This window comes from Salvia hispanica, chromosome 6, assembly GCF_023119035.1.
Source record: "Salvia hispanica cultivar TCC Black 2014 chromosome 6, UniMelb_Shisp_WGS_1.0, whole genome shotgun sequence".
Classification (NCBI taxonomy): Eukaryota; Viridiplantae; Streptophyta; class Magnoliopsida; order Lamiales; family Lamiaceae; genus Salvia; species Salvia hispanica.
In genome coordinates, this window is record NC_062970.1 from 5,082,249 (window position 1) to 5,108,482 (window position 26,234).

At 36.5% G+C, this 26,234-nt stretch overlaps 2 protein-coding genes across 8 annotated transcripts in view; both read right to left on the reverse strand.

The window, feature by feature from the left end:
* Positions 1–331: 331 nt before the first annotated feature.
* On the reverse strand, positions 332–6,720 carry LOC125194206 (eukaryotic peptide chain release factor GTP-binding subunit ERF3A). 6 transcript variants are annotated; one of them, XM_048092292.1, is made up of 20 exons: positions 6,541–6,720; positions 6,417–6,458; positions 6,149–6,217; positions 5,860–5,934; positions 5,686–5,739; positions 5,231–5,323; positions 4,544–4,655; positions 4,281–4,326; positions 4,096–4,167; positions 3,595–3,657; positions 3,342–3,496; positions 3,196–3,260; positions 2,940–3,090; positions 2,715–2,820; positions 2,249–2,384; positions 1,888–1,952; positions 1,626–1,790; positions 1,170–1,242; positions 1,008–1,080; positions 332–674 (listed from the first exon to the last, which is right to left on the reverse strand). In XM_048092292.1, the coding sequence occupies exons 1-19, from the start codon at positions 6,572–6,574 to the stop codon at positions 1,025–1,027; spliced, it is 1,632 nt and encodes a 543-aa protein (XP_047948249.1). In that variant the 5' UTR covers positions 6,575–6,720; the 3' UTR covers positions 332–674; positions 1,008–1,024. The 6 variants fall into 6 exon arrangements, with proteins under 6 accessions (XP_047948249.1, XP_047948248.1, XP_047948247.1 ...); XM_048092291.1 differs by having other exon boundaries at positions 5,860–5,931; positions 6,149–6,220; XM_048092290.1 differs by having other exon boundaries at positions 6,149–6,220.
* A 2,614-nt stretch (positions 6,721–9,334) lies between these two features.
* LOC125194160 overlaps positions 9,335–26,234 on the reverse strand; it is a 36,488-nt gene continuing 19,588 nt past the window's right edge. For both annotated transcript variants that reach the window (XM_048092225.1, XM_048092226.1), the window contains 29 exons: positions 25,722–25,940; positions 25,321–25,424; positions 24,447–24,742; positions 24,154–24,238; positions 22,820–23,524; positions 22,409–22,727; positions 22,144–22,302; positions 21,902–22,065; positions 21,614–21,794; positions 21,259–21,528; positions 20,957–21,163; positions 20,472–20,526; positions 19,956–20,086; positions 19,389–19,874; positions 18,495–19,301; positions 18,305–18,381; positions 17,318–17,765; positions 17,138–17,224; positions 15,200–15,352; positions 14,935–15,119; positions 13,785–14,321; positions 13,441–13,618; positions 13,221–13,363; positions 13,000–13,126; positions 12,430–12,651; positions 11,396–11,752; positions 10,656–10,808; positions 10,291–10,578; positions 9,335–9,959 (listed from right to left, as the gene is read on the reverse strand). In XM_048092225.1, the coding sequence (XP_047948182.1) occupies positions 9,816–9,959; positions 10,291–10,578; positions 10,656–10,808; positions 11,396–11,752; positions 12,430–12,651; positions 13,000–13,126; positions 13,221–13,363; positions 13,441–13,618; positions 13,785–14,321; positions 14,935–15,119; positions 15,200–15,352; positions 17,138–17,224; positions 17,318–17,765; positions 18,305–18,381; positions 18,495–19,301; positions 19,389–19,874; positions 19,956–20,086; positions 20,472–20,526; positions 20,957–21,163; positions 21,259–21,528; positions 21,614–21,794; positions 21,902–22,065; positions 22,144–22,302; positions 22,409–22,727; positions 22,820–23,524; positions 24,154–24,238; positions 24,447–24,742; positions 25,321–25,424; positions 25,722–25,940 (7,287 nt within the window). In that variant the 3' untranslated portion in view covers positions 9,335–9,815. The remainder of the gene's footprint in view (positions 9,960–10,290; positions 10,579–10,655; positions 10,809–11,395; positions 11,753–12,429; positions 12,652–12,999; positions 13,127–13,220; positions 13,364–13,440; positions 13,619–13,784; positions 14,322–14,934; positions 15,120–15,199; positions 15,353–17,137; positions 17,225–17,317; positions 17,766–18,304; positions 18,382–18,494; positions 19,302–19,388; positions 19,875–19,955; positions 20,087–20,471; positions 20,527–20,956; positions 21,164–21,258; positions 21,529–21,613; positions 21,795–21,901; positions 22,066–22,143; positions 22,303–22,408; positions 22,728–22,819; positions 23,525–24,153; positions 24,239–24,446; positions 24,743–25,320; positions 25,425–25,721; positions 25,941–26,234) is intronic.

Below are 26,234 nucleotides of genomic sequence, written 5' to 3' on the forward strand. Positions count from 1 at the left end.
AAAATTCTAAAAAAATCGGCCAGCAATATTTTATACACTATACAACAATTTTTCTTGCCCAGCAATATCCAACACGCTATACAACAATCTATAGATTGCTATGTAGCTTTTATAATATTGTTGTATAAGTGGTGTCACTTTAAGAGGGGTTGTCATTTTAACACAAACATACTTTACCTAATGCGAAAAGAATTACATCCGTGAGTAACGGGATTAATACCGTACTATAACATCTACATTGGAATCAACACAACGAATTAACATACTGTAATATATTTCAATATTCCAACCTGAACACACCACATTTATTTCACCAATTCCGACACCAAAATAAACATCTGAGGCCAATTTTGAGCAAAGCCCAAAAGAGGCTATATGTATAATAAATGAAAGTGAATTGTTGAGGAAACATGGAGCAAGTTCATAATAAATGCGACCACATAATCTGTATATATCGAAACTGTCTATGAAGAGGACTCTAGGATAAATAAGAACCGCACAAACTTACAACTGAGCCACATCTTACACTCTCAACCAAAATAATAACAAACCACCGAAAAGAGCACCTAACCAATCTCATTCCAATCACCCTCAAATTCATTTGAAGGAGACGATACTAGAACCAGGTGCTGTCATGTTGCCTCTTTTCACCAGAAAGCTCAGAAATCAGCCAGCTAACCAGAAAGAAAGAAAAAGAAAATAGTTATGTTTTGCAAAATATTACGATTAGCATTTTCATGCACACCAAGGTATCGTATTTAAGCAAGAGTGTCACTACAGCTCATGAATGAATATCTAATAATGGCCTTTTAAATAGTCTAGTTGTAAGTCAAAAAATCAATCTAGCCACATAGCCAGTCCTCTTGAGCTAACAAGAATGTCCCAAATACACTTTCATAATTCAAAATATGAATGGTTTGTTGACAACGGAAGGTGTCGGAGCTGCAAGTATCAGCAAACATGAAGCTGCAGTGTAATATGACATTTAACAAGTCAGAAATAACCACCTCTCACGACAAAATTTTTAAGCGCTCTCACTTGAAGTCAGCCCAGTTACTTTTCCCACAGCAACAGTTTTCCCTGTGAAAAATTGTTAAGAGTTGTAACTTATAATTTTCTTGGAGAAACAGTTCCAATCCAGTAGAAGCAGTACATAATGCCACACTAACCTTCAGTGCGGAGAGTAAACCGCCCAAGCTGTGGAAAGTCCGAGTACTTCTCAATGCAAATCATGTTGTTCACCTATACAGAGAATGAATCAAAAGAAGATTTTGGTAGTGAATACACAGATGTCATCCATAAAGCTAAAACATAAATATTTTAGGAGATTATCTTGTCAATTAGTTATAATCGTCAAAATACAGATGCATATGACAACTACTGAGCAAAAACAGTTACAGATTCTTCACTAGCATCAATAATACAGTAGCTCAGGTTTTTCATTTGGGAAAAGGACAAAATCTAGGACAGCAGTAACCATATTTAAAGTGACTTTTACTCAAAAGCTTGTATTTTATAGTCACTACAAATAACAAGATAATATAAATTCTATATTGTGCGAATTAAGTATATGCCAGAAAAAGACACATGGATATAATTAGTAACCCGAGTTGCAAATGTAATACCTGAACGCGGCATTCCACAACAGCACCTTTTTTAACAAAAAGTGGTTTCTTTTTCAAACGTTTTCTGGTTTTTGGATCAATTTGCTGTGTCAACTCAACAATCTCACATTCTTCCACAACAGAATGGATGTGTAGAACAGCCTTGTACCCAGCACAAAAAATTGCCTGAGGATGGAAGGGACAGCAAGTACAGTTAACAACAAAGATCATGAAAACAAAAAACGGAAATAAGAGAACCGAATGAATAAATTTTAAGCTTTACATTGTCGAGTAACTCCAAAATTGACAGCTGGGCAAGAAACTCTGATACAGCAGCTACTGGTCTTGCTGCAAAAGCATACAATGTTTAGTATAACCTAAGCACAGATCAACACCGAACTTCATTGCTTTAATTAATCAATACAATCAAACTCTTGTAAATGTGATAATTGCATTCAAGCATAAATTTATATCCATAAAATCGATTCTTCACTGTAGAATAAGCTAGCTGCAGGTCTGAATCCAGATGTCTAAACCAATCAAAATTAGATTAGGATATTGGTGCTTGGTGAAGAAAAAGAACACCTGATACAAACAAGACTGAAAAGGAAGAGAATGACAGAAAGCCAGACCAAGAAACTCACCAACGCTACTTAAAACAAACCCGCCGATAATATCCTCTTCTTCAATCCCCGACAACCTGACACGCAAGTTTTCACCAGGTCCAGCACGCCTCACTCTATTTTCATCACAGAAAATGGCAAGAACTTTAACTTGTACCTGGCACAATATATTATAATGTTAGCTAATAGCTACAAACTAAAGAAAATTATCATACTCCCTCCTTACACAAATAGTACGCAGCATTTGATGGGCATAGGTTTCAAGAAAATGATTGGTAGAGCATAACTATGGGTCCCATTGTGGAAAAAGTTTGGTTTAAGAAGTTTATAATGTCAAAATATTAAGTAGAGTGTGGGATCATATCCGAAAAAGGAAACTTGCATACTTCTCGTGGACACCAAACATAGTAAATGTTGTGTACTTCTTGTGGCCAGATGGAGTATATCTTATGTACCAGAACATGAAGATATGCATTTGAAAAGGCACCTTATTAGGCATGACTACCATAGTGTCCCCATCACGGACGGTCCCAGATTCTATTTTCCCCATGACAACAGTTCCCATGTCCTTAAATTTGTCGATAATAGGCATTCTGCCAAAGAAGAAAGCTTATATAAAGTTATAAACAAAAGTACCAGTTCATCTAGATTTAAAGGTCAAGTTGTGTGCAATAAGAAAGTGAGTGGAGAGTAACAAAAACTCCTATTTCACCTGAAAGGACCTTTGGGATCACGTGGTGGAATTTCAATAGCATCAAGAGCTTCAAAAAGACATGTACCGTTCCACCATGGACATATATCTTTGCCCATTCTAGTCTTCATATTTGTGCCCATAAGACCAGATATTGGGAGAAACTGAACATCTGCAAAATTATATTTTACCCAAACAATCGTAAATTAAGTGGAGAAACAAAAATTGCAAATGAGAAGCACACTTGAAACCACATAAACTTTCAAAGGAAAATTACCTTTTTTCACATTATAACCTGAGGATTTCAAAAATAGAGACATTTTTGACTCAATCTCATCAAATCTGAAAGATAAAATACATAAGAAAATTGCATACAAGAATAATATCTGACAAACAAGAGAATCATCAAAACCAATAAATCACCTCTCTTTGGACCACTTCACAGTAGGCTCGTCCATTTTGTTGACAACGACAAGAAGCTTAGAAACTCCCAAGGTTTTTGCTAGCTGGACATGTTCACGTGTCTGTCCACCTCTCTCATAACCAGTTTCAAATTCTCCCTTTCGAGCTGAAATCACCTAGGAGTGTAGATGAGACGACATGTATCAGTAATAGAGACTACACAGAATCACAAATACCATCTAGTATAACAACAAAATGATGAAGCACTACTTACTAGTACACCTATATCTGCTTGAGATGCTCCGCTGATCATGTTCGGCACATAGCTTTTGTGTCCCTGGAAATTAAAAGTTAAAAGACCTCTTGCTGAGGCAGTAGAATATACCAGAAACAAAGGGCTGCCTTCCAAATTGATCCAATAGCTAATAATGTACTTCCAAGCAAAAAACATAATACAATGTTGCTTTACTGTGCAATAACGAATGAAATGGAGAAATAGCTTTATCTAAAGTTGGCGGTAAGAAGAAAAAATTAAGATATTTCATCAAAACCAATTTGAACAGTATGTATAATTCCAACTTGTTCACTGAATTTATAGGTATCACTATCCATTATCAGCATAAAAAGGCCCTATTTCTGAACAAATCAATTTCAAACGATAGGTAACACCAAAGAGATGTAACATATATGATTGATCATTGCTTGTGTCAATATCATCTAGATATTTCACATTTTTTAAGAAAAAGAGTAATAATTATGAGACTTTAGGAGTTACCGGGGCATCCAATATTGTAAACCTTGTGGTTTCTGTCTCAAAGTGAGCTCTCCCGACTTCAACAGTTTTCCCCTATATATTGGGAAAAAATTATGCATGTGCTCAGCAGATGAGTTATTTTAAAAAATACATGGCTGCAAGGATAAGTGGAATAGTCTAAAACAGCCTAAACCACAGATACATACCTTAACCCTCTCTTCTTCGTTTGTGTCCATGATATATGCCATATACCTGATACGTTTACAACAAAATGCTTAGTAGCGAATGACCAAACAAGTTTGAGTGAAACCATCAATGTCCATGACCAGAAAAAATGGTAACACAAATAATACACATGCATTTTTTATCAAAAGGATTCACGAGTGACATCTCTCGGCATCAAAACAAAATGCAAGCACATACGTGAGACAATGCACTGGTTTAAATCGATTCGACTGAAGTTACTTACCAACTCTCCCTACTTTTGTCCTTAGCTTCTTTCTCATACTTTTGTATTGTGCGTTCATCAACTTGCCCACTAAGATAAAGAATTTGCCCTCCAATTGTGGACTTCCCAGCATCTGCAGAAAAAATAAGACTTCTAATAAGATACTGCCACATGATATCTAAAGTGGATCTACATGAACTTTCATATTCAGATTCTTTATCCTTACTTTAATATTTTATTTTTTGTTTCAAATGCTCAATCTAGGAAAAGAGGAAAACAAGCATCCAGTTTTCCCATACAACACGTTATTGATATAGCTCATGGGAAATTAAAGTTAAAAAATAATGAATATATACTGAATAATCTCTTGTGAAGATTAGTGGAAACCAATGGAAAACTCCTTATCATAGAAGGATGTCCACAAAGAACGCCAAGTTTACAGAACTGACAGGACAACCCAATTACTTAAGGGAGTATTATAGTTCTGACCATACATTATATATCTACAAGGAACTACAGATACATCATCAGTGTTATTTTCCCTAAAATAGTTTTAATCAACCAGAATACTTACATTTAAGTATGACGCACGGATGCATTTTAGATGTAAACTTGATTTTTCTTTCTTGAAAAGTAGAACTCGATACAATAGCATTCAGTTATGGGGGAAAGGATTATAAATTGCGACTTTTAAGGAAATCCCCTTACCAACATGACCAATGAATACAACATTCAAGTGTCTCTTTGTCTGCTCATCCACATCCTCGACATCATCCAAAGGAATGCTTTCCTTCTCTTTCACTGGATAAAAGAAAGTGGAAAAAATCCATAAATAAAAGCATTAAGTAACAAGTTCATGAGGACAGAGGAGATTAATTCATATGATATTAGCAGTACACAATTTTTGAGGTAGGTGGGATAAAAACATAAATTAGTGGAATACAGAAATACATTACAACATGCAATAACTTACGAATTATCAACAAACTACCATGACTAGTCTTAATTCGACATAGGCTGAACTAAAGAGCTGTAGGAAATAATACCATGTGTGCCAAAAAAATGCACTTACAGAATCTTTAAGTATGTAAGCTAATCAGATAGGGACTGTGCACATAACTTAGCCTGAATACAACCAATTATATACTAGCAGGTCCACCTACCTCCATCTGTTGTATCATGCTTCCCATCTTCTGAAGTAGCCATCACAGCATCGTCTGCAGCAATCAACAAAAATTGAGCAACATAAAGCGAGAGATAGTAAGACACCAACAAGATTGATGTATATCAAACTACCCTAGGTCCACATAGCTCACTTGGGACTTGTTAATTCATACCTACATCCGTCTTGTCATGATTTACAGATGTATCAGGCTTCCCAGCTTCTGTATTCGCCATCACAGCATCCTCTGCTAGCAATCACCAATGAGCCCCAATAGAGAAAACAAAAAGTAAACTCAAGTTACACACATAATTTGCATGCCAAAACCAGTTACCAAAAAGAGTATCAAAGAAGGTTGTTATTAAGCCACATATATTTAAAATAATAGATTCGTTAGCAAGCAAATAACTCATTAATTTTAACAGTATTCTTCACACCACAAAATCATGTTCGTCACTATCTACCTCCGCTGGTATCGGGATTTACAATTATATCATGCTTCCAGTCTTCTGTGTTAGCCATCACAGTATCCTCTGCTAACATCCAACCAGAATTCACAAAAAAACACGGCATCATGAGTGTTACCTTTACAAATTAATAACAGCAACAAGAACAGTTCGTCATACGCATCATAAAGCAAGTTACAGAAATTGAATACACAGACAGATCGTATGCTAGAACAACTATCCAGAAAAAGGAACAAATATTTTTTCAAAAAAAAACGTAACATACCAGCTGAATCGAGTTGCAGAGCCTTGATATCATCCGCGATATCTACAAAATGCACAAATCAATCAGCAAAAGGAAAAAACAAATCGAATTCAGCAACAAAGCGTAATTGGATAAGCTATCGGACCCTGCGTCGGATGCGTGGTGGCCGATTCCGACATGGCTGGCGGAAAAGTGATACGAAATCGCAGTAAGTTCGAAAACAGGAAAGTGAACCGAATTCGATTGACTAGTAACAGAAGGCTGCGGAGCGGAGATTTTTTGGGGGTGGGGCGGTGGAGGTGTTGATGATGATTCAGAAGGGAGTAAACTAGTTCGTGATTTGGGTAAGGGGGTGGGGAGGGGTAGCGGGTAGGGTTTCTAAGGCCCAAATTTTAGTCTGCGTTAGTGGGCTTTACTTTTTAATTAGTTAGGCCCAAATAACTAAACTCCCCCTTGTCTCATCGATTTGAGGCATTTTGTTAGATACGAAAATTAAGATGATTATTTAGTGAAAGAGTTTAGGAGATTTAGTGGTAGAAATAATGTTAAATGGATTATATTTTAAATTTAAATAATTATTAAATAAATTTATAGGGTATTATGCCAATTCTTATATATTTAGTGAATGAATTTAAAAGATTTAGTGGTTGAAATAATGTTAAATGGATTATATTTTAAATTTAAATAATTATTAAATAAAGTTATAAGATATTAATGTCAATTCTTATATATTTAGTGAATGAATTTAGGAGATTTAGTGGTTGAAATAATGTTAAATGAATTATATTTTAAATTTTAATAATTATTAAATAAAGTTATAGGGTATTAATTTCAAGTATTGTATATGGTAGTCAAACTTCTCATTTAATTCTAGGGATTTTCTGATTTTGATAACTGGAATTGTGTTTCTGCATTGCTATATTTTTTTATTTGATAGTATGGACTCAAACATTTTGATTGGATTATTGGTATTTTGTGGTAAAACTTATTTTCCCAAACTCAAATAATGCTCTCTTTAAGTAAAAAAGATTAATAGATGTTATTGCAATATCTGAAGTGTTTGATTTTCTCTGATTTCCACTGCAACAAGTATTGGTGATATTATTAGAAAAAATTTAAATGTTGCGCCATTAACACTATAAAAAACTAAAAGTCCTTCAAAGCGAACAATAAATAGTATTTTCCTTGACAATAAACGGCAAGCTTTTTATTCTTCAATACTTTGGATATTGATCTATCACCATCAATATATTTGTATAAATTTGATTATATTTTTAAAAGTAAGTATAAAATTAGTATTTTTAAAAATATATATATAACAAATTTGAAAAACTGGTAGAAATTATAAACATAGATATACAAAGCCATTGCATTGCATAGAAAAAAATATCAAGCAAATCAACATTTTATTACATAAATAAAACAATGTCAATAAAAAAAATCACACTTCGTTGTCAATTTTCTAATAGTCCGTATATATATTGGTGAAAACATCGACATAGAAAAAATTATGATGCAGTTTATATATTGAAAATGAAGATTCACAATTCACAAAGTAGAAGCAACATGTTGTCATTCAACATTATAAACTAACATAACACTCTTTTATTACCAAACTAAAAATATAAACTCAAACTTTTCCAGCCAATAACTGCTTGGACATAACCAAAACTATGCTGCAAACATTTTGACCTTGTAGATCGAGGCTATTGAAATCAGATGGCTCAGAGCCCTTCTCAAAAAATGTTGCACAAGATTGAGCTTGATTCAAAGCATTGGATGCTGAATTCAGAAATTTTTGATAATCACCAGATTGGAAGGATTGATTTGCTTGATCAAGAGAGTTTGTTGCTGCAGTATATGCCGCTCCACATTTCTTGTAAATTTGGTTCAAAGTTGGATCGTTGATTGTTTCTATTTCGCGTACATGAATTTCATCGTAGATTAGAAACAAGAAATTTGTGGTGGTTGGGACTGTTTTTTGAGTGAGAGTTTGTAGAGTATCACCGTTTTTATAGAGTTGATTTAGATATTCCAAACATTGTGATGAATTTAGTGTTTGAGAGCAAATATCGTTGATCAAATTTGGTGGTGAATGGGCATATGAGTTTGAGAGGAGTGATGTTAGGGAAATGAAAGTATAGAGAAAGGAATAAATTGGAGAAACCATTGTGTTTTGATGTGTAGTTTGAAAAAATGTGTTGGTGTTTTTTTGGGGAAACAATTACTGAGTTTTATAGTCTGATTGGAGGTATAATTAGGTAAGTAAGAGATAGAGAAATGATGATTTTTATACTACTATATTTGGTTAATTAGTAGTACTATTGAATATTGCATTCCATATGGACCAGATGAAAATCAAGAAACAAGTTTATTCGATATCATTGAAATTAAGATTTGTCAGTATTTGATACAATGATCTGACATTTACTACTCTTTAATGTTTTTTGGAGAAGAAAATAGTAACAATGATTATTTTAATAAATATTCATAAAAATAATAATTATAATTAATTTTCAAATACTTTTTTGATACTTATGACTTTTAATTAAATTTTCATCATTCTTTCCACCAAAATTAGAGAGAAAAAAATGAGTACTATTTTATTAATCTATTTTGATTGTGGTAATGTATAATCGAATTTACAAAATTGAAATAAAACATAATCAAATATTTTCTAAAAAATTATGTATATTTTATTTTTAGTGGTGTGTGCACATTATAATGCGGATCTTTAGCATCACTATAATACAAATGTTAGAACTTTTTATTTTATTCAGGACAATTGAAACCTCCTGATAACAAATGAACCTCTATCCGCACATGATTATTTGTGTTTTGTCAGTAGATTTTGCTTTTCAAAGACTGAAAATGTACTGACATGCAAAATAAAATGACATACTATTTCGTAATGATAATATAAAAGAAAACACAGTTAATTGGTGTAGAAAGTGGGAAACAATGTACTCAAAATAAAGATGATACAGTGCCTTCTTCCGTTAAGCGCTAAATATACAAGGGCAGCACTATCTTGTATAGTATCTATTGAAAAAAGGAGAAAAACAAATATGTATGTATATATATATATACGTAATATGATTCTATAATAAAAATACATGAAACTATTGATATGTGACTGAAATAACGTTCATTCTCTTACAAAAGCAAGACTGCGCTCTGTATGTGCATTATTTGTATCCTCGCTCACCTCAGGAAGCATTGGCTGCTGATTGAGAACCCTCTTCTTCCGTCGAGCGTATTTTCACCGTTGCATGCTTTAAAATTTGTGATCGTCTCTATATAGGAGCACGGCGGGGTTCCACTCATCACCAAGCTGTAAGGCGACTCATCTTAATACTGAATTCTCTGTCAGCTCCGCTTCGCCTATCAAGAATGTGTAGATGAGCTACTTTTGTTGTATCAGTCACTGTTCAGTGATCCGAGAGATGAATATGAGGATACGGGTGAAGGCATCTGTGGTGACATTATGTACCCCCCTCCTTTAAGATTTGGATGTTCGACTGTTGGAGCGTAGGGTCTCGTCACCTTGCTTTTCTTTGAAAACTGAAAAAGATTGAATTGTGTGTAAGAAGAAAAATACATGCTTAGAAACATACTCTCAAGCAGAGAACGCTATAGTGGTGCATTGTGAGATAACAAAAACGCGTGTCTGACTGTCTGATGGGACAGGTACCCATATCCGGAATCAAGCTCATATCCAGTGCATATTTGTAATTTGTTAGTGTTTGGTTGTGTTTAGATTGGGATATGGCTATGTACCGGATGGATCTTGACCCAGACGTCTAACACAAGACTACCTCTAATGAGAATCATCTTCATACATTCTCTATTTGTATCAATTGAAAAGAAGAAGTGGTTGGAAATGAAATCAAACCGTTGACAGGTCTGGCAAGTAGGTTGATCTTGCTAGCTCGATTGCAGAATAAACCTCGAATGCTTGATTAGAATCACGATTGCACTTTATAATTCGGTGTTGATCCCTTGTGTCAGCAGATTTGCTATGCAGATACAGAAGAACGCGTGATGGTGGAGCAATGGGATGATCTTTCTTCCCATGAGTCAGTTCCATTGTCACTAAGTTGTCCCATGCCACGTCCCAGATCACCGAGCATGGATCTCTGGCTGGGTTGAATTTTTTCTGTTGAATAAGGTTGGATGGTTGCTGAAACAGCACAACAAAACAGTCAGAAACATGGTTTACGCGACAAAAAACATGCAGATTGACAGAATCGAACTAACTTGAAGCAGTATAACTCTTCGGTGAGTGACCATAACAATTCTGCCTTTCGGAAGTGCAAAGTGGTCCTCGTAGGCGTCTGTCAAAGCAAATTTCCCACGGACCTTGAACATGTCAACCAAAAACGATCCAGATTCCGCTAATTGCAGTATCGCCTTCATCATGAAAAAGAATCATATAGTCACACTTACCAAAGTAAGAAACAGAGGGAGCTTAGAAGCGGAACTTGCAATAGAATTCAGCAACGCAAAATTGACATAGTTATTTACCGAATACCATACACAAAAAAGGTAGGCATTAGCATTTCAACCTTCTCTGGTAAAATATTTAGGCTGACCTATAATTGGCAATAGAGATAGTATCTTGGGTTTATATCCGCTCAAAAGTTAGATAATATATCATAAATTCATAGATGTACAGTTTGAAAGTGAAACAAGGGAAAGAAAAAAAATTTGACTTAGGTGAGCACTGTGAAAAATGGAGGGGATAGTCAGGCACAGTACGAACCATAAAAACCCCATTTAACCGATCCTGGTCAGAATATTGACTAAAAAGTAATTCTGGCAAGTCCGACGTGTTTCAGCCCAGTTATTGATTAAACCAAAAATGCTCACATAATACCACAAATCATCCATCTTATCTTGATAAAGAATTTTTAAGTTGCCAGTTGATGCAGCAAACATGCCAAAAAGCAGCACCAAATCGAAAATGTCATAAATCATTTGAGTAGAAGAGAATGTACCTGGCCCTTTGCTTTGTACTCATCATAAGGCCTGAGCAAATTATCACCACCAATAGCCCGGGGTAGTCTTCGGCGTAGTAGCTGATCTTCAGAAGCAATGGCTGCTGCAATCTTCATTCTCATTGCATTTGCGCCTTCTGTAGTTTTGGACAAAAGATCTAAAACACCACTGACAGGTTGCGCTGCAGCACCTATTATTCCTTTTCCGACACCCTGTACAAAGCCTTCAACACCAGATGCTTTTGCTCCTTCAAGAGGCTTCGTTAAAATGCCAGTGACTCCACGGAATATGCCTTTAGCTAAAGCCCCACCACCATCTCTTATGACATCGCCAATGTCCTCCACACCTTTGTTATCCTGCAAGATAAAGAATGTATAATTTGAAGAACAATACTTAACACAAATTATTTATGTGCATACAACAGAAGACAAAATGCCAAACGAGGATCAGTGTTCAATAAGAAATTAGTCAACCTCTGTTGCATTCTTTAAAGGGTAATACCATTTACCACTCAAATGTAAGCATATTAACAAATCAGATCCCAACCTTTTCATTTTTTTTAACAATTGTACTTTGGTAACCCAAATTAGGCCTGTTTTGTCTAGTTGGCACTTTTATGTCTATAATTAGGTCATTTTTTCCAAGTTGGCAAACATGGAATCTAAAAAAAAAAAGCAAAGCGACATTTGATTATTGAATTCATGCATTTTTGAAGGGTTAAATTCATATCTTTTTGTTTTGTGAAATAACAGAGAAAATATGTGAAATGACAGTTTTTTACATCCGAAAGTGCAATTCCTACTTGCCGGCTAGGCAAAGCAGGCCCGATTCAGGTAGCCAGAACCTTTTTATGAACCTGTTTAAAAAGTTAGAGCTTTATTTGTTAACATGCTTACACTGAGACACAAAATGAAAAAGTCACAATCGTTGGAATGTTAAATGGTATTTACCCATTCTGGTCAAGAGTAACTTTATTAAAAAAATAATGATCTAGAGCTCAGAGTCACAGCAAATAGGCATAACTAGTTCACACCTGTCTTTGACGACTTTGTATGAACTTCTTATCCATTGATAAGGCAGCAACCCCTTTGCTCATATGTCCAAGTGCACTACTTGCATTTCCCAAAATATCAACCCCAGAAAGAAGCTGCAGTGGCTGACTTAGTACATCCTTTGTGATATTTGAGACAACATTACTGACTAGAACACTGTGTCTCATCGAAACATTTTCCTGAAATCTCTGATTTACCCGGACCTGATTAAAGCAAATATCAAAGACACTACAATTAATATCACTTCTATATGAAAATTTGAAAGATTATCTCCAATTTAACAAATCATAAATGTCGAGTCCTCATAACTAGATGATTCATGTACAAGCACCATGTTCTGAAACAAATCAAATTAAACCACCTACGGAAAAAGAAGATACATATGAGAAAAAGAAAAAGTAAACAGTGACCAAAGGGAGTAATGCATATATCTGAAAGATGAAAAATGCAAGTTCTCAGAAATGAAACCTAAGTTGTTGAACTCGTGACCAGCACTCACTAACATCACATTAAATGTAAGATAGAGAAGAAGACAGGGAAGTCATGCTGACCGGCATATTTTCAGTATTTCCAAGAGCAGTCATAAGGCTAGCCCAAAATCCAAGGACACCAGCTGGCCGTTGAGTTGGTGACATAACCATGGTTACTTTAAAACGGACTTCGGACATGTTCAGGACACTGTAAACACAGAGCAGTACGATCAAACCCTATTCTTTAAAAACATCACGAATACAGGAGTAAATAGTTGCACAAGATGTTGCTTCATGCATACCCAATTTGAATGATGGGATCAACTGAAACAGAACTGGTCTCAGAATCAAAGATTCTGGATATATTAGCTTGCTGGATCAGCCCATGAAGGCGCCAGATAATTGGCTCATGAATATTGACCAGAAAGGCTGTATTTTCCGGACCCTGAAAGAATATTTCCCCATGGTTTCTTAGCACTGGAAAATCAAGATTATGCAACATATTATACTTAATATAATCACCTGAAAACCTATATACGGATATATGCACAAATCTAAGGATCCACTAGATTGTTGGGTTATTGAAATCTTCAAAGTATATTCAGAGTCTTCCGCTACTCTTTGTGTGCGAAAGAGAACTGGCATTGGAGTCAAAGGCAGGTGATTATCTATCTGAATACCCCCCATTCTCATTTTTAACCTGAGTTATAAAATCCAAAATTAGCATAGAAACATATAAAGTTGTGATCAATATTAAAAAGGGTAAAGGAAGATCCTTCATCAAAACTAATAAGGACAAAGTAACAGAAATAATCTAATGAACATATCACAAAAGGAAGCTGGAGTGCTATGGCTGAGAATTTTACCGACTTATACCCGAGCCTAGTCCAGTGGCATATGACAGCACAAACGTTTTGAGCGACAGATATAATATCTCTTCAGGTGTATGGTCAACAATGGACAACCCAAGCTCACCAACATCAAGACTGAAATGAAATTCACTCTCTGAGACCAACGGTGGTGGCTCAAGCTGATAGTTACTTTCACATATTTGTTGTACCGATGAAGCACTCCGGTTAAGAGGAACTGGTGTTTCATTTTCAGGCATCCAGTCACTGATTTTGACCACATTTACCTTCTCTTCCCTGATGATGGTTACTCTTAGATTTCTCCTAGGTCCTCCAGCAACTGGGATGGGCTGATGATCTTTGATCTCATCAATGTTGTACTTCTGTGATGACAAGGGATCATCTCCATCTACCAGTAGTTCTAAACATCGTTCTCTACCAAGATCTTCCCATGAAAAAGAAGCAGAAGCATTAGGAAGTAAAGATCTCCAAGAGTCGCTGGAACCATTGACCTGACGGAATTGTATTGGTAGAAAGAAAGAGTGGTTTTCGATCCTGCAAAAGGATTGCATCAGAAATATAGAAACTAAAGTAGCAGGAATTAACATTTAAATTCATGCTCTAACAAGAGACCGCCACTGTGGATTTTAAATTATTTGCAGGAAATATGCATGAAAGTTCCACAGGGAACACATTGTCTTTTCTATAAGAGTGACAATATGTTGAAAATATAAAGTGGCAACCACAGAAGGCCACAGAGTACAAGCAGCATAAAATAGTAGAGTGCAAAAACAATATATCTCTGGAATTCTTTTTTTCCAATAAGAGCAAAATTTGTGTAAGATTGTATTTGCAGTTGAATCATGACAGGAAATCATTTTAGTCAAAGTCATATTTAATGCTTATAGGAAAACTGATTTGCCGAAAGTTTAGAAAAATAAGAAAAAACCTAAGTACACTAGTGTTACTTCTGAAAAGTAGGTTGTATTGGCTTTATAACCACAAGTCCACAACACATTAAGCCGACATGACTCTCAATAGAGATTGAACTCTCAAGAAAGAAGCACACAGTTTCTTTTGTATGAATTCCATCATATACAAGTGAAATCATTGATTAACCACAGTTAGAAGATGAAGTTGATTTAAGGAAGTAAGATTTGAGAATCACCTGTAAGGACTTGAGAAAGAGCAGCGACGCAGTATAACTTCATAGCGGCACGTCTTTGCCCCACCTCTTACTTCAACTGAAAGAGCCATGTGTTCACTTCCTTGTTCACTTCTCAACCATATAGACATAAGACCTTCAGATCCAACAGTGAATGGTGCACTCCACTGGTACCCTTCCATTCGCAGCTTCAGCGAACAATAGATACAGTTAGAACTCAGATTGGAAGGAAAGCAAAAAATAAAGGGTATGGATGACTATTACACACCTTAATCAGTTCAGGCACTTCAGACTGCCATCCAAAATGTTTGGGAGGTCCAGTAGGATCAAGCCATTCCAGTAACTCAGTATCGCATTGTTGCACACATACACTACACCCAACTCTGTTCATGAACATTGTATGTGGCTGAAAATGTACCACCTGCATAGATTATTGATTTGTCTCGTTAAAGGTAAACTATGAAATATATCTAGAAAATAAAGCACTCAGTAGATAGGAGCTCTCTTTTTTCATGCACATAGACACAAGTTTTCTCCTTATAACCCTTGGAATCTGAAGAAGATTGCAATTATAAATATCATCCTTCCATGCGAGAACACTATTAACACGTGCCCATAAATTGGCAGGGATATTTACATAGATATGGAAGATATCAGAAATGGGCCGCTCAACCCCTTAAAAGGCCTCATAAGGGGGGAGGGTTATCCGCTCTATATAGATTAGATGAGATTTTCACCAAGTCGGCGTGGGACAGAATTTAAGACATTATAATACGCCCCGGCACGTGTGGGCCGGAATGACACATTGGACTTCCATCACGTAGGCAGGAAAGACATGAGATATAAGAGAACCATCATCGATGTGCGCTAGAATTAACTTCCACTTGTGAGGCAGATAAAACATTTTAACAGAAGATATTCACATAGAGATGGAAACAAACAACTAAAAATGGGGTATCTTGTCATTGCAATAAAAAAATTATTTGTCTTAAAAAACTCTTAAATTACCCCGGAAAAAGTTATGGATCTGCGTCCTACATGAAGTTTGACAAGCCAAATATGCACTTGGCCTGTCAGGTAAAAAATAATGATACAGGATGATAGACATCCTAGTACAATTTAACATACCCACCATAATATATTACGACAGTGGATGCAGTTGAATAAAAAATAAAGAATTACTCTTTTTCTTTATCATATACACTCCAGAGTGAAAAATGTGAAAGTATTAGGCATCTCAATGTTAATCATATTACTAAAACCATCTTTCCCACACTTTAGCATAATTCCCTTATCAAGGACATACATCTTAATCTTATTGAATTCACAGAACATTATATAGTAGATATATTTAACGACCTAGGTTAACACAAGTGCCCATTAAGCAAGGTAGATTAGCGAGAAATTAGAAGTGCCCACAGTACAGATCCCACAGCAGCCCATTTGTAGGAGAAACTATGCATTCGTAATTCTTCTTAGCCTTGCTCAATGGAGGCTGTTGTATAGTTATATGTAAGTATCTCAAATCGGTTATGTGTCCTAGTCAAGCTTAGTCACTTGTAATATATATAGGTGCTTTGTAAAGTAATGACATATATCTACTACTTGTCTACTTTTCTCAAATACTACCTCCATCTTTTTAAAATAGAATTATTTCCATTTTGGTCTGTCTCTTAAAAATAGAAACTTTCCATACTTTCTATTTTAGGAAGCTTTTTTCACACTAATAAGATGGGACCCATTTGAATAATAATTCAATCACTTTTTCTTTCTATCTCTCTCTTACTTTACCAATTATGCATTATATCATGGGATTATTTTAGTTGGAGAGAAGTGGCTATGACTAATCATCAAGTTATTTTTGTACGAGTACTACTTATCTTAGGATTAAGCTGTAACCTAGTTTCTACTCTCTCTACATATACACGAGAGTCTCTACTGGTTAATACAAATAGTATATTTCTCTCCAGAATTTATCTTTTATATGCTTTTCTACAGAGGCTGGAAGGCTGGAATGCCCTCTTCATCAGGCTCTATCTCACTCCACCACAATTTTTTTTAAAAAGAATGAAATCTTTAGATCTGTTAAAGAAGACAGTAGATCAATGAATAAACTAATCAATTCAACTTCACAAAAGTAAATTGCAGATAGCCCACAAGTGTAACACTAGCATTTAATGCCATAATTGGGTTTAACCATTTCTACCTTTGTTCTGTCTGATGTCATCTGCAGAGCAGCTGAAAGCTTGTAGTAAGTTCCGTCAGAACCGAGTGCCCTCACATCAACTCTTTGCTAAAGAGACAAATTAATGAAAAAATACAGATGTAAGTCAAACAAATAATCATGCAACAGAAAAGAAACTTTGAATTATAGGCACCATATCACCTTTTTCTCCAGTTCAAGAAGTGATACCCCAGGACTGAAATTGACAGAATTTCGAAGCGCAACGGCTATGCCCACCCTTGGGGACAAATACATATCATTTCGTGTTGAAAACAACATAACACCACCACGACCAACATAGTCTTGTGGAGAAAGCATACTTGGTATTGGACTGGTATCTTCAATAGCCTCCAATACTTGGATATTTCTCTTCATATCAACATGTCCCCCACTCATTGAGGTTGAAGCATATCTCGATGAAGATCTTTTAAAAGATTTGGTGCCCAAAAAAAAGTCCTTCTCCCCAGTTTCAATTGGTTCAGTTTCCACCACTCTATATGTTAGAGGGAGGGAGGAATCATTACTTATCCAATAGGGAACAAAAAACCTTATTGTTTTAGGGGCAGTCGTACTCCCCCCCAAGTCACGCTCAACGCTGACCCGTAACCTCCTGTATCAAAGGAATTGCAAAGGAATTATACTAAAGATAAACCAATTCCTAATAAAATCAGCTACCAAACCTCATTAAGGCAGGACATTATCCCTTGGGTCTTTTATAAAAAATACATTTGATCATTTAAGCACTCACAACTTGTACCTAAGTTATAGGGGTCATAAATCACATCATAACTTCTAATATTAAGATAAAAGTTCTCAGGGCCTTCAGTTTCACATAGGACTTCTAAATAAAACTAACAGACAATCTAACATCACTTTTCAACAGATCACTAGATGAGAGGACTTGTTCTTGCTGGGATGCCTCCAAATACATCAATATGAGAAGTTGGTGGCTGTCAAACAAACACGGAGTATAGAGAACATAACATCCAATAAAAAGAAAATAAATCAGTATATGTGCCACTGACACCATTCTTCACATGAACTACGGGATCAATAAGGCAAATCCAACTTCTCAAATGTAAGAGCAGACGGAAAAAAGGGCAAATATAAATATCGAAACAGATATATCAAAGAATTCAGAGACTGCACCTTTTTCTCTGCTGGTGAAGCATCCAAAATGATGAAACATGAGTAGCAGTTGCCATATCAAAAATAAGAACAGGGTCCTGATTATATTACGTGAAGAGACAGAAGGAAGAAATTCATCAGATAAGTTTGTGAAACAAGAGTATTATGCACATTCAGAAACATGCTCATGCACATAAACAAAGTGAAATACCTTTTCCATAACCCAGCCACACTGAAGAGTTAACATTATATATATTTGGTTCCGTATGTCAGCAGAGTATATCTGTACAGTTCCTCGTGATGATACAGAACCAACCTGTCTTTCTATATTTTTACCATCTTTTAGTCTTTCCCATATTTTGAATTCTGCAGAACAAGGAAGTCTGTTCTCCAACCTTAATGGAGCACTGGCTGATACTCTCCAATCATAAACAGGAGTATTAAGATCTGACTGTAGAACTGATGCATCTGCGCCAACAGAGAGCCAAAATAATCCACCATTAGACCCTGGGCAACACCAAAGAAGATCCTTCTTCTCTAAATGATCCAGCCTTAGTGGAGAAGTTTGGGTCTTATTTGCAGACTTCATGGTACTTTGACGAGAAAGTGAAGCATGATCGACTGATGATGAATCCTTCTCAAGTGATACTGGACGGCCCCAAGCATAGGAAATTTCAGAATGATCAGTGGATGGACGAATTTGTAGACACTGGTTCGAATCTTTGGACGTGCTTCTCCATGGTAAAACTGCAGAGTCACCTGGACATATGGTAATATCAAGAAAATTTTGGTTTTTCATGGCCCGTTCATCAACCTCTTGCCTTGTACGGGTCCATCTTCTTCGACGAACAGCATCAAAGGCTTTTTTTGTCCCCGACTTCGGAGAACTTGGAGGCCATTTTAAAGTCTGATAATCAGGCCCATAAGCCCAACCATCTGTATCAACAAATTGGGATTTGTCGACAGACCATGTTGATGCCCATTTCCACCCAGGGGGAAGAGGAGGTTCAAAGAACTCCTTCGGGGAAAGCAAGAACAAAGTAAGAAAAACTTATTAATTGCACAATAACACCAAGACCTTTAAAATAGTTATAAATAAACTCACTTTTGATGAGAATGAGAAATCCCTAGTACTCCAACGCAATGGACAACTGTCACCATCATTACCCCAACCAGATGCTTGACATTGCTGGTTTTCAAAAATTTCTTCAACGAGAACGTTGCTCCGGTTAGTTCTAGAAGAATCATAAATCACTGACGCATGGCATGTTGAAATATTCAGTGTGATATCTGCATCATTTGTCACAATAGCAAGACCCCTGAAAACAGCATGCTTCTTCCCATTTTTCATAGAGACCTCTAAAGCCACAAAATCATCTTTTAGTTTCCTGGTAATCACTGATAGAGGAAGTGATGAACGAAAGCCATCCCATGGACCTTCTGGGCCAAGTGCAACCCAGAAACCCATATCTCTGTCTAGTCCGTTTGTATCTCCCTGTTTATTGTCAAAATCAGCAACCATGCTCTTCTCAATGAAAGAAGTGGAAACCAAAAGGTTGGAACCAGAATGCAATTCCCCGAAATTGTGGCCCTGAACAAAGAAAAAGTCAAGAAGTGAAGAAAATATACTTGGAACTTAAGCCGAAAGGTGATAGGATACCGGTCCACAAACCTTTTTTCGTAGTGGATATGATGTAATACTCTGAACATCAGGTGTTTGATGGAGCATTTTAACAGAAGCAACCTTTTTCAGCATGCCCATACTTTGTCCAACAGAAATTAAACATGCACCCACCACCTCTCCTGGTATTGACCAAAAAGGAGGCGTTAGATCAACAGGAAGTCTGACAAGCATATCCCAGATATATTCAAGTGATACATAATATAATCAAGACTACAATCCCGGTAGGCTATGCTATCAACGTTAAATTATAGACCATGAAAATAATTATTGTTTATTCTAGTGGACAATTCTTCAAAGAAAAAAAAAATGCACATCGGGTTGGTCGATTGATAAGAAAAACACAAAAAAAATGAAAAAATTGTACAGGTAATGTACGTCAAGTGCACTGTTTAACATTAAGGTAACCCATCACCATCATATATGGATTACATAAACAGTGTCAATCAAAATTGAAAAAAGTAGTAAAGAATCATTTCTGGAGTTGCAAGAAGAACTGGCTGATACCTTTACCGGCTTTGGCAGCAAGGTTCGTCACTTCCACCTCCAGCATAGCCACTCCCTACAAGACTTATACATAACTTAAAGTAATTGAAGGTAACCAAATAGAGACAATTTTAAAACAGACCAATTATTACCACCAAAATAATCCTCCTCATGAACCAAAAGAACCCACTATTCTTAAGTATGTAAAAACTAAAATGTAAAGTATAGCATCACTGAAGGCAATGCTGCTGCCTCTTAGCCTCATATGCCTACTCTTCTAGCTCCTGAACCCAAAGGCAGGGTTTTGGGAGGAGTGGGAAGTGAAATTCATCTTAAGTTACTCCCTCCGCCCCACTTTAGGAGTACCGGTCACTTTTGCACACCCGTTTGTGCAAAAGTGACCGGGACTCCTAAAGTGGGGCGGAGGGAGTATTATGTATCATTGGGTTTTCTGCCTCAAATATTTTAATGGTTAAGATTAGCTGTAGAGAATTCGATATTCATACCTTTCTAGGAAATTCAAAGAGGAAGAGTTCATTCCACTTAGCTGTGCCTTCATCAAAATCATTTACTTTATCAGTTACTGGTTTAACACACTTTGTTCTCGCACTTTGAGGAAAAACCTTTTGCGAGTTAGCTTCCTGATTCTCCACGAGTAAGCGCAAAGCGCAGAAATATTGATGACTATTTCCATCATCAACAAGGGGTAAACCCTGTAGAAAATTACCATGACAATCGAAAACTTAAATCAATTTCATATGTTTAAAGAAATAGAGTTATCAATTTGTGAACAATGTAAGCCAACAACCTTTGCTTCAACTATTTGAATTCCAACATAGCACTGAGGTTCCCTTGATTCATCCGAAACATTTAATCTGTCGGAATATCTTGGAGGCGGTATCCACAAAGTGGCATGATCATTGTCAGGCAATAAATTAATTGTATCAGAATCATCCTCCACCTTTTTCAGATATACATTACAACCAAGTTTATTTTCCACTGTCACGGTCTGAAAATCATCTTCATCCAAAGCCAACTGGGATGATTTTTTGACAGATTCATCAGGACCAGCAGCTTCCTGCGCAAGCAAGCCAGCAGTAAGAAACACGAGAAAAAGTAAGTTATGAAAAAGTGTCCAGGGGTGAAAATAGGAATCATCAGACCTCATACAATCTCATTGCTTTCTCCTCGAACTCCCTTTGCTTTCGCCATGAAGCAGTGGCTTGTGCTAAGGTATCGACATTGGCAGCACTAAGATTCACATTCAGTATACTGGCTGCTGAAACTCGCAATTTTTTGGCTATTCTTATTGGTTGGATAAGATTGGTTTCACATGTTTCGAGCCTTGCAATAAGGATGATTTATTAGTGCAATAGGATTGCTGATGGTTCACACATAAGTTATTGAGCTGCGACCAAAAGTAAAATAAAATGGGAACAAAAAATTCTTACTTGAATATTCCTTCAAATGGCTCAACAAATGGCTCCCATGCCTCTAAATGGACATTGAATGTTGATGCGGCAAGATTAGAAACCAGGCATGCACTCATTGCATCAAGACCACCTTGAATTACTAGCCTGATGTTGGTGATTGTGGCGTCAAACAAAGGAGTCATCTGGTAAACACGAAGTATAAGATCAAATAGGAAAACAAAATTAAGCAATAGTTAACATGGCAAGGGAAATTAATCTACCATTCCACAGAAGCTGTCCAGAATAGTGAGGGAAAAGTATCTTATTTTCATCTCAGCGTTCACATTATCCCTTATCTTTGGCTGTATTTGATCACCAATAGCAAAAGCTAATGTGGTATTTGGTTTTTTAAAGTCAGCACGAGCAAGAAATGTGCAGGCCTGCAAAAAGAAACAAGTAAGGTAAACGAAAAATACTTCCAAGTGAATAGACTGTTTAGGCAGAAACGCTGAGGATGTTAAACAATTTTTTAAATCTGATACTAACATGATTCTCAACTTTCCAAATACTCCAGCAATTAGGTGCTTTCGAACTTGACGATTTTGATAGAGGCGCCTCAGGTATGTTAGCTTGACTAACCAAATCAATTATTGGGCAACAAACAGATTCCAGAGAGGGTGCTTCATCATGTAGCGTTACTAAACATCCAACAGAAACATAACCAGCAGGAGCAACAGGGTACCAGATGAAAACTTCCTCTGGGCCTCTCTTCCCAATATAAGCAACTTTTGTAAAATGTAAGGGCTTTGCAGAAATGTCAGGGTCACCAACTTTGAAAATGATGCCAAGTGGAGGAGGTTCCAAGCTGAGAAGCAGACCAAAGACAAAAATAAGTAACAAATGATACATCTAGCACTATGATATACATAACATATAAGTTATATAAAAAGATCTAACCCTTCAGTTATGCAGTCACCCAGCATGGTATATCCAGGACGAGGAACAGGTCTCCATATGGAGAATGGTCGACGAATGTCGCCACCCCTATCCCACCAGATTCGCTCAAAGTTTGGTGTTGATATATAACATGCACTTGGTTTAGAAACAGATCTTATAACATCCCAGCCAGATGAAGTTTCACTATGGTTACTCGACTGGTGGCTTGATTCTTTTTTACTATTAAAATCCAAGAGAGATTCATTTGATGAAGATTGCCGCTGGCTAGAGTTACACAAGAGAAGATAATTCAGATCAAAGCAAAAGTCTTTTGAAGGGCAAACAGTGGATGGATGGGAATAAAATGATCCAAGACAGTTGTCTAGTCGCCATATGCTAAATCCAGATTCAAATATATGATTGGCAGGAGAATTGAGTAAACATTCAAAAGCTGTTGTTGACGTAACTAGATCAGAACGAACACAGTGAACAATGTGATTTGGAGGTGGTTGACTTCCAACATGTGCAACACATCCCAATGCCAAGTAACCAGGAGGTGAAATAGGTAGCCAAAGAGAGCAGTCATTGTCAATGTCTGAGGGGACTTCACCAGTCTGTTGGCCTTGAATGCTTGAAAATGAAGCAACGAGCTTAAAACCAAGGGGCTTCCTTACACGGTCATATGCATTACTCACAGCCAGAACCGACTGTGAAGGAGGACTTGGCCTGCAAAGCAAGAAAATGAATCAATAAATGTCAAGATAGCTAACCGCGAGGGAAATCCTGTAACCTACCAAATAATGTATTGATGAGAGTTACTAGACCATGACAGTGTAAACAACTGCACATGCAAACAAAACATGTCCAAACCAAAAGAGTTGCATAAAGAGCCAATAATTGTCATAATTTTCAGAGATATAAGATATGTAATATTAAGGACTTCTCCTACATTACCAACTGTAGAGACTAGCCTTCTAATAGTACATGACAAAAACCATTACTAATTTCACAAGGATGGAGGGAAGGTAGGCTAGAGGACGAGGGGATGTAGATAAGAAACAGAACATTCACAGTGCAAACAAACTTTCTCTAAGTCGCAACAAAGTTCATCCAAACTGCGGGGGAGATAATGGCATAGAGATAGTACAAGATAAAACTTAGCAAACCCAACGAGCTTCTATACACAAATACCATAATCAAGGATATGGTCTTTTATTACAGCTTACCCAAATAGAAAAAGGAGGAAGGAAAAAGATGGATACAGAGAGTAACACATGCTTCATCCAGCAGGCCAAAACTAATATAGTCAAATTAACTCTAAATCTAAACGACAGTAATATGCATTTCAGAAATACCGTGATGTGACACAATCTCCCAAAATAACATAGTTTGATGGAGCTCTAGGCCTCCAAAATGTCAGGTTGCTGAGACAGCCATTGTCTGCGAGCAAATAAATAGAATATAATATGTTTAATAAGACTTCATAACAGGGGAAATTTTTGGTCTTTTCCTTACATACTTCTTCTTCCATGGCAATGGAGGGAGAAAGTACAGAGTGAGAAAACCCAAATAAAAACATAATAACATACCAACAACAAAAATAGCAATAAAACAATCCTACGGAAAATATGGGAACACAACAAACAACCTGTTGGGGACGACCATATTCGGTCGAAATTTGTACAAGGGGCGAGGGGATCGGTGTTCCCGAATTGCAGTGCTGCAGATGCTTGATTTTGAAGATTAAGTAAAAGGGAAATAACGCCCAAAGAAAGATGGACATATATGTCTGTGCACGCAATCGATGTGTTAATTTTATCTTTCACTGAAGTATATCCCGCAGACACATCAACGGGATCAAGTACAACAAGCCCGGAACCAGCCTCTACAGTCAAATCCTTCACTACGCATCTTATCCATTTATCATCTTCTTTTGATGCAAACCTGCCAAAAAATAAACAAGAAATATCACAAGAGAAGAATAAGAAAGAAATAAATTCAGTGACCAATGAAATCAGTTCTAGACACTTGGAATCAATCCCCATATAATTGGAACATGAAGATAGATCTAATCTATATCAGACAGTAACAAAATTTATATCCCAAAAGAGCGATTCAGTAATGATGTGTTCGGCAGCATGGAGGGTAGATGAGTCTGCTGGTCTGGAAAGGTTGGGTCCAAACCTACACTCCAGTCTAGCTTTTAAGAGTAGTTAGGGTTTGGTCCTTATCATTTGGTATCAGAGCTACCTCATTTTGTTTGGGGTTCAGTAGATCACTGACCAAGGCAGTTGGGTGCGAAAGGGGTGGCAATGATGAGTTTCCTGGGCTGGACATAAGGTTGGGTCTAGACCTAACTTCTTGAGAAAGCTTTTTAGAGTAATAAGGGGTTCAGACTTTATCAAGTGAGTTTCACACATCACATGTTTCCTGAATATATATGGATTTTCCCTTTTGGAGGTCTTTCTCTACACAAAAATGTGAATATAACCGAGCTAAATTAGAGAGGATCGAACACTTACATGAAACTAACATCAGTTTTTGCACGAAGAAGCTTTTCACCATGTGAAGAATCATCGAGGAATGACTTACTGCTGTCATAGAAGGTGAATTCCGGAGAAACAACCTGATAAGAAAAAGAAAAACAAATGGAGATAAGGTCGCTAAACAAAACAAATTAGCTGCATCAAGAAGAGCTGATAGTTCTCATTCCCAACTGCAGAACATCAACTGTACAATAATAGAAACAGGAAATGTAAGATTATGCATTATTCGTGTTTCTCAATATGACACTTGTCGATCATGTAGAAAGACAACTGCATAGATGCAAGTTCGATTAATGCATGCAAAAAAACATAAAGCAATACAACGTCAATGAACATAAAATAAAAAAACTAAGTATCCATAGATTATGAAAATCTACCTGTGCTTCAAAACTTAGACTAGGCATTGCACTAGATTCAGATTGAATTGTCCCTGAAGTGTGGGAGATTTGTGACGATTCTTCCAAGTTACTTGAGTCTTGACGGTTTTTATCCAGAGAGTTATCATCCAGATAAGAAATGTCAACCTCATCTTCTGCAGAAACTGAGTAGGAGCTATCATTGCCCATGTATGTATACCTCCCCAAAAGCAAGCCATTCTAAGAATTTGCAAACAGAAATAACACTGTTAGTTTATACAAACTTCCTGTTTCCTAGCATGGATCTGACGGGAGGCAAGTTAGATAGAGGTGTTAAAGAGGCAGCTGAAACATTAAAATGGTAAACATTGAACAGAGTGAATAGCCCCTCAGCATTACAAATATACACGTCCAGCAAAATGGTTTTTGAATGAATGTTGTTTTGAAAAAATATATTCCATAATCATTTCCCTCTTTCTCTGCCTCTCTTATTTATTTTTATATTTTTTATTGGTGGGGTGTTGTTGTACACAG

What these genes read in the sequence shown, in the direction of transcription:
- LOC125194206 (XM_048092290.1), bottom strand. Translation starts at nt 6,574, where the DNA reads ATGTCGGAATCGGCCACCACGCATCCGACGCAGG. An exon ending in TGTATTCATTGGTCATGTTG is followed by an intron (nt 4,656 to 5,230) that starts GTAAGGGGATTT and finishes TTTTTTCTGCAG; the next exon opens with ATGCTGGGAAGTCCACAATT. An exon ending in GTTTACTCTCCGCACTGAAG is followed by an intron (nt 1,081 to 1,169) that starts GTTAGTGTGGCA and finishes AATTTTTCACAG; the next exon opens with GGAAAACTGTTGCTGTGGGA.